General features: G+C 51.8%; 2 protein-coding genes across 3 annotated transcripts; one reads left to right on the top strand and one right to left on the bottom strand.

Moving 5' to 3' along the window:
* Positions 1-841: 841 nt before the first annotated feature.
* Positions 842-3,347, bottom strand: CUNH11orf98 (chromosome unknown C11orf98 homolog). The gene is made up of 4 exons (XM_017878367.1): positions 3,234-3,347; positions 2,952-3,076; positions 1,261-1,358; positions 842-1,184 (listed from the first exon to the last, which is right to left on the bottom strand). The coding sequence occupies exons 1-4, from the start codon at positions 3,270-3,272 to the stop codon at positions 1,075-1,077; spliced, it is 372 nt and encodes a 123-aa protein (XP_017733856.1). The 5' UTR covers positions 3,273-3,347; the 3' UTR covers positions 842-1,074.
* Positions 3,347-5,185, top strand: CSKMT (citrate synthase lysine methyltransferase). Of its 2 annotated transcripts, XM_017878365.1 has the most exons (3): positions 3,347-3,427; positions 3,765-4,065; positions 4,515-5,185. In XM_017878365.1, the coding sequence occupies exons 2-3, from the start codon at positions 3,999-4,001 to the stop codon at positions 5,168-5,170; spliced, it is 723 nt and encodes a 240-aa protein (XP_017733854.1). In that variant the 5' UTR covers positions 3,347-3,427; positions 3,765-3,998; the 3' UTR covers positions 5,171-5,185. The 2 variants fall into 2 exon arrangements, with proteins under 2 accessions (XP_017733854.1, XP_017733853.1); XM_017878364.1 differs by lacking the exon at positions 3,347-3,427 and having other exon boundaries at positions 3,435-4,065.
* The last annotated feature ends 1,538 nt before the right edge of the window (positions 5,186-6,723 follow it).

The following is a 6,723-nucleotide window of genomic DNA, read 5'->3' as shown; positions in this document are numbered from 1 at the left end:
AAAAAAAAAAAAAAAAAAGATTGCTGAGTAATATGGGAAACAGACTATACAACCAAGTAAATAAACTTCCCAACATTTTTCCTGACAAATTTATTACTGAAAAAAAAAGGAAAACATGGCTTCAATTGTGAAGGCTTAAAAAATCCTTTTCTCCAAGAAAGCATCATCTGTTTTTTTTTTGAGACGGAGTCTCGCTCTGTCGCCCGGGCTGGAGTGCAGTGGCCAGATCTCAGCTCACTGCAAGCTCCGCCTCCCGAGTTTACGCCATTCTCCTGCCTCAGCCTCCCGAGTAGCTGGGACTACAGGCGCCCGCCACTTCGCCCGGCTAGTTTTTGTATTTTTTAGTAGAGACGGGGTTTCACCGTGTTAGCCAGGATGGTCTCGATCTCCTGACCTCGTGATCCGCCCGTCTCGGCCTCCCAAAGTGCTAGGATTACAGGCTTGAGCCACCGCGCCCGGCCAAGCAATACTCTTATAGGCAACCTCTGCCTCCTGGGTTCAAGTGATTCTCCTGCCTCAGCCTCCCAAGTAGCTGGGATTACAGGCGTGCACCACCACGCCTGGCTAATTTTTTGTGCTTTTAACAGTAACAGGGTTAGCCAGGCTGGTCTCCAACTCCTGACCTCAGGTGATCCACCGGCCTCGGCCTCCTCAAGTGCTGAGATTATAGGCGTGAGCCACTGCGCCCGGTCAGGCACCGCCACTCTTGGAGGGCAGAGGCTGGCATCTTGCTGCATTGGCTCAAGGAAGCTCTGTAGGTACTGCTTCCTCGTTGTCTTGTTTCCATACTCAGCAACCTTTTCATGACCCATCCCCCTTCCTACATTTAATCACACATATCTCAGAGTGCTGGGGCTTTATTACAAATGGAGTTGACTGCTAGAGAGGCCCTTCTCCAATCTTTCTTCTGTACCTTCTTCCCTCCCAAAGACATCTCTCTAGGGGAGGTCAGTAGGCCATTAGGTAGGAGGAAATCTGGAGAGTGAAAAGGGGCAATGCTTTTGTCAAAGTCCTCTAAAACAACCACTGAGTCTGAAGGCTGGCTCCAGTTGAGAATCTTCTACTGGAAGAGGTTTAGCTCTCATCTTCAAGGTCCTTCATTTCTACATCCTGGGGAGCTTTTGTCTTCTTTTGCCTTTTGAGCTGTGGTTCACTAGTCCTGGCTGGCTTTGAAGGGGCTTCCACTGAGTAAAGGGAAGAAGGAAGTATTAACCCAAATAAATCCAGGATTCCCCTCACCCACCTCTGTCCCAGCCTTACCTTCCATGGCTGCCTTCTCTTTCTGGGCAAGCCGGATCTGCTGGAGTAGTTTTCTGCGCTTCTTCCCTGACAGAGTAATGTTGGCACGTGCACTGGACCTGATGGGTAAGTGGAAATAAAGATAGCTAGGTTAACCTGAACCATCCAAGGTCACACAAATGGTTCTGGCTATAGAAAAGGTATTAAATAAATGTAATACAAATAGTAATAGAAACCCTAAATATTTACATTAAAGAAGCTAATAAAAGGACAAGAAGCTAAAAAAAGGATCGGGGGCAGTGGCTCATGCCATAATCCCAACACTTTGGGACGCTGAGGTGGGCGGATCACCTGAGGTCAGGAGTTCAAGACCAGCCTGGCCAACATGGTGAAACCCCGTCTCTATTAAAAATACAAAAATTAGGCCGGGCACGGTGGCTCATGCCTGTAATCCCAACACTTTGGGAGGCCGAGGCAGGAGGATCATGAAGTCAGGAGATCGAGACCATCCTGGCTAACACGATGAAACCCCATCTCTACTAAAAATACAAAAAATTAGCCAGGCGTGGTGGTGGGTGCCTGCAGTCCCAGCTACTCCAGCCCATGGTGGCGGGTGCCTGCAGTCCCAGCTACGCCAGCCTGGCGACACTGCACTCCAGCCTGGCGCGCCACTGCACACCAGCCTGGCTACAGAGCTAGACTCCATCTCAAAAAAAAAAAAAAAAAAAAAAAAAAACACAAATCAGCCGGGTGCAGTGGCGAGCGCCTGTAATCCCAGCTACTCGGGAGGCTGGGGCAGGAGAATCACTTGAACCCGGGAGGTGGAGGTTGCAGTGAGCCGAGATTCACAGCACTTCACTCCAACCTGGGCAACAGAGGGAAACTCCGTCTCAAAAAAGAAAAAAAAAATTAAAAAGAAAGGACATAGAAATTAATTAATGTGATGGGAACTCTTCCTCAAGACACAGGAGGCCTTGAAACTTACAAGTGAAATCCTATGAGTACCTTTGGCAAAACTCACCGAGTTTTACACGCCTATGTGTGCACTTTTCTGTATGTAAAAATAAGTTTACTTATAAAAATCTATGTGAATGTACAATATTACTTGGAGAGTCAACAGATTTCCTGAGATTTTTTTTTTTTTTTTTTNCATGATCCGCCCGTCTCGGCCTCCCAAAGTGCTGGGATTACAGGCTTGAGCCACCGCGTCCGGCCGAGATTTTTTTTTGAAACGTAGTCTTGCTCTGTCGCCCAGGCTAGAGTGCAGTAGCGCGATCTCGGCTCACTGCAACCTCCGCCTCCCAGTTCAAGCAATTCTCCTGCCTCACCCTCCCGTGTAGCTGGGACTACAGGTGCCGGCCACCATGCACGGCTAATTGTTGTATTTCTAGCAGAGATGGGGTTTCACCATGTTGATCAGGCTGTTCTCCCGATCTCAGGTGATCCGCCCGCCTCAGCCACCCAAAGTGCTGGGATTACAGGCGTGAGCCACCGCCCCTGGCTTTCCTGAGATTCTTAACAGAATCCAAAACCCAAAGAAAGGTTGTCTGCTATTGTGAGAGGCTAGCAGAGCTTAGGAACTAACAGCCGACAGACATTCCCCGCATAAGCGTCAGTGCACAAGAAGGTGAGCTGAGAGGTGAAGCTGCTCCGGAGCTCTGCAGGGAGGAGGGAAGACTCGGTGGGGACGACCAACAGGATCTAGTACTCACGCCCGCTTCTTGAGGTGGTGCCGCGTGATCAGCCCTTGGTCTATCACAGCCCCGACCACCCGGTGCCTCAGACGCCGCTCCCGATTCAGCACCCGCCGGCGTTTGAACAGCTTCTTCTTCAGCTCCTACTGGGGAGAAAGATGTGAATCAGATGGAGTGGGCTCACCGCGACCCCGGACCGCACCACGAGGCAACCCTGGCCCCTCATTGGTCCCAACTTTTGCGAGATAAACGGGCTCGGGGACACTTCAGGAAACAAAGTCGCGGCCCCCACACAGTCACCGTTCGGGGCCGGTTGATCTTTCCCCCGGGAGCTCCCATAGCTGCGATGCCACGCCAGTTCACGGTGCGTACTTCCGCTCAGCGCGGGATCCGCGTGGCTCCGCCCCGGCCTTCGGCGGGCCAATCGCAATTCGAGGGCGGGTCCTTGGGCTATATAAAGGAGCCCCGCAGTGCGAGAGATCTTTCCGAGGGAGGTAAGCGAGGAAGTGGGGTTTTGGGTAGTAGTAGCCTGGATGGGGCAGCCGGGAGCGGCGGCCGGGAGTGGCGGGGGTGTCGGGCGAAAGGCTCTGGGCGAGGCCTTAGGATCCTCCTTTTCTTGGCGGGGATCGGGCTTGTGGTACCGCTCCCCGTAATGTATGGAGGAAGAGGGAAAGGGCTCTGGCCCCCTCGGCGTCATGTCTTCGGTGCCGGCGGCTTCCCATCCGCTGGTTCTATCCTCAAGCGCCGGGACACCGGGAATCTCGGACCGGGACAACCGAGATCCAGCTGGCTCCTCCATGGGGGTGCTCACATGTTCTCATTTGATTTCAGGTCTGCGGACGCTGTATCCCCTCTTCTACTTCCCGCTGCAGCCAATAAAGGCCGTTCCTACCATAGTCAGTCTGTGTCCGCGTTCCTTTTTCCGAGACTGAAGAGTTCGGGGAAGCTGTATGCCGCCTTTCGCTACGCGGAATTTGCAGATCTTCCCCTGGACCTCGGGCCTCTGGATGGAGTAGGGTGGACGCTTCACACAAGGTTCTCTGGTCGAACTTAACTAACCTCCAGATGGCTGCGCTGCGTCGAATGCTCCACTTGCCGAGCCTGATGATGGGGATGTGCCACCCCTTTCCGGGTAGGGAGGTGGGGGAAGAGTAGGGAGGGCAGGGTGGGTTCCTCGTGACTCAATAGTGTAGTCCCTGAAATTGTGGTTCTCAGACCCTGCGGTGGGCTGTGCTTGGTGGCTCACGGCTGTAATCCTAACACTTTGCCAGTCTGAGGTGGGCAGATCGCTTGACTCGGGAGTTCGACACCAGCCTAGGACAACATAGCGAGACCCCCGTCTACAAAAAATTAACCGGGCATGATGGCGCCTGTAGTACTAGCTACTCAGGAGACTGACGTGGGAGGATCACCTGAGCCCAGGATGGGGAGGCTTGAGTGAGCCATGATTGTGCCACTGCACTCCACCCTGGGTCACAGAGTGACACCCTGTCTCAAAAAAAAAAAAGACCCCAGTGTATATATGCGCCATTTTTGCAGTGGCGAGATAGACCGAGTGACACCCTCCAACCGTGCCCACAGACTCACTGGCTGGTAGCTGCCTGGCGGACCGCTGTCTCTGGGATCGGCTGCATGCCCAGCCCCGTTTGGGCACTGTCCCCACCTTCGACTGGTTCTTTGGATACGAGGAAGTCCAGGGGCTCCTACTACCGTTGCTGCAGGAGGCACGGGCTGCCAGTCCTCTGCGGGTGCTGGATGTGGGCTGTGGGACCTCCAGCCTATGTACAGGCCTCTACACCAAATCTCCACACCCAGTGGATGTGTTAGGGGTGGACTTTTCTCCTGTGGCTGTGGCCTACATGAACAGCCTCCTGGAGGGTGGCCAAGGCCAAACACCTCTATGCCCTGGGCACCCTGCCTCCAGCCTCCACTTCATGCACGCCGATGCCCAGAACCTGGGGTCTGTAGCTTCTTCAGGCTCTTTCCAACTACTGCTGGACAAGGGCACCTGGGATGCTGTTGCCAGGGGAGGTCTGCCTAGGGCTTACCAGCTGCTATCAGAATGCTTGCGGGTTCTAAACCCTCAGGGGACCCTAATTCAGTTCTCGGATGAGGACCCTGATGTGCGACTGCCCTGCCTGGAACAAGGGTCCTGTGGCTGGGCTGTGACTGTGCAGGAGCTAGGCCCTTTCAAGGGCATCACCTACTTTGCTTACTTGATTCAAGGCTGTCATTAAAGACATTTTAGTAGTCCTAACCCTAGTATTTCTGTGGGCAAAGAGAGGGCTGAAGAACTATTGTCTTTGCAAGCTGTCTGGCTGCAAAGTGAGTCCTGGCTTCCACATTTAGTAGCTGGGTGCCATGTTGCTGAATGTTTCTGTTCCCCAGTTTACTCATCTGCAGAGTGGGAATAATCTGGGGTTACAGAGATTGCATACAATGATGTGTGCAATATTTAGCACAAGATGAATGCTGAAAAGAGAAGGTACAAGTGGGTCTTTCCCCAGTTTCAACTACCTGGAGCTCCTAAAAGCAGCAGACAGGAACTGAATCCAAACCCCGGCGCCGACTGACTTGTATAATCTAGTGGCCTAAACTGTAAGCCTCATTTTTCTCACCTGTAAAAGGAGATTGTGAGAGGATGGGTATAAGGAGCTTCATAAACCTGGATGAGATGTTTGAGAGGGAGGGAACAATACTTACTCTCAAAGCTATTAGGAGGCAGGAGACAAAAATATTCCACAAAGCCACTTCAACAAACACAGGAGCCTGTTGCTGAGTCCCAGAAGGGACACTGGTGGCTTCCAGACACCTTATGTCCTCAAGAATCCAACAAGCATCTTCATCATCCTGGTCTGCCCCCAGCTAAGTCCAGCATTAGGTGTTCTGTGGGCTCCAAGCCCAGCCTGGGATGGAGGAGAAGAAGGGAGAAAAATATTACTGATATATTATCAAATTACAAAACTGGCTTATTCCTATAATCACAGCACTTTGGGAGGCCAAGGTGGGCAGATTGCTTGAGTCCAAGAGTTTGAGTCCTGGCAATCAAGTGACATCCCTAACTCTACAAAAACAAATTAGTCAGGGATAGTGGCACAGGCATGTAGTTCCAACTACTCAGGAGGCTGAGCTGGGAGGACTGGTTGAGCCCTGGGAGGTTGAAGCTGCAATGGGCCGTGATAAGCTGCTGCACTTATGTGGTATTCTTTGCAATGGGCTGTGATAAGCTGCTGCACTTAATGTGGTATTCTTTGCTTATGAAAATATAGAGCAATTTTATCACTAAGAGCCTAACCTCGTAGCCTCAATTTTTTCATTTATAAAGGGGAAGTACCTTCATTGGGTTTTTCTGAAAATCATGAAGTAAAAGTGTTTAGCATAGTACCTGGCACATAGTAAATGCTCAAAAAAATGTAGCTTCTTGGGAGGCTGAGGCAGGCAGATTTCCTGAGCTCAGGAGTTTGAGACCAGCCTGGGCAATACAGTGAAACCCTGTTTCTACTAAAATACAAAAAAAAATTAGCTGGGCGTGGCATGGTGGCGTGAGCCTCTAGTCCCAGCAACTTGGGAGGCTGAGGCAGGAGAATTCCTTGGACCTGGGAGGCGGAGGTTGCAGTGAGCCGAGATCCTGCCACTACACTGCAATCTGGGCGACAGAGCATGACTCTGTCTTAAAAAAAAAAAAAAAAAGTAGCTTATTTAACAGTGCACAGACGTGGCCGGGCGCGGTGGCTCATGCCTGTAATCCCGCCCTTTGGGAGGCTGAGGTGGGCGGATCACAAGGTGAGGA

Source organism: Rhinopithecus bieti, unplaced genomic scaffold, assembly GCF_001698545.2.
Source record: "Rhinopithecus bieti isolate Rb0 unplaced genomic scaffold, ASM169854v2 scaffold_11488, whole genome shotgun sequence".
In the NCBI taxonomy this organism is placed as follows: Eukaryota; Metazoa; Chordata; class Mammalia; order Primates; family Cercopithecidae; genus Rhinopithecus; species Rhinopithecus bieti.
The sequence above is the reverse complement of the archived record's forward strand: the minus strand, read 5'-3'. Positions and strand labels throughout refer to the sequence as shown.

Bases quoted from the DNA above. Each gene is read 5' to 3' on its own strand.
- CSKMT (XM_017878365.1), top strand. From the start codon at position 3,999: ATGGCTGCGCTGCGTCGAATGCTCCACTTGCCGAGCCTGATGATGGGG. The intron at 4,066-4,514 runs GTAGGGAGGTGG...CCGTGCCCACAG, and splicing joins GATGTGCCACCCCTTTCCGG to ACTCACTGGCTGGTAGCTGC.
- CUNH11orf98 (XM_017878367.1), bottom strand. From the start codon at position 3,272: ATGGGAGCTCCCGGGGGAAAGATCAACCGGCCCCGAACG. The intron at 3,077-3,233 runs GTGACTGTGTGG...TCTCCCCAGTAG, and splicing joins AGATCAACCGGCCCCGAACG to GAGCTGAAGAAGAAGCTGTT. The intron at 1,359-2,951 runs GTGAGTACTAGA...CTTACCCATCAG, and splicing joins CACCACCTCAAGAAGCGGGC to GTCCAGTGCACGTGCCAACA.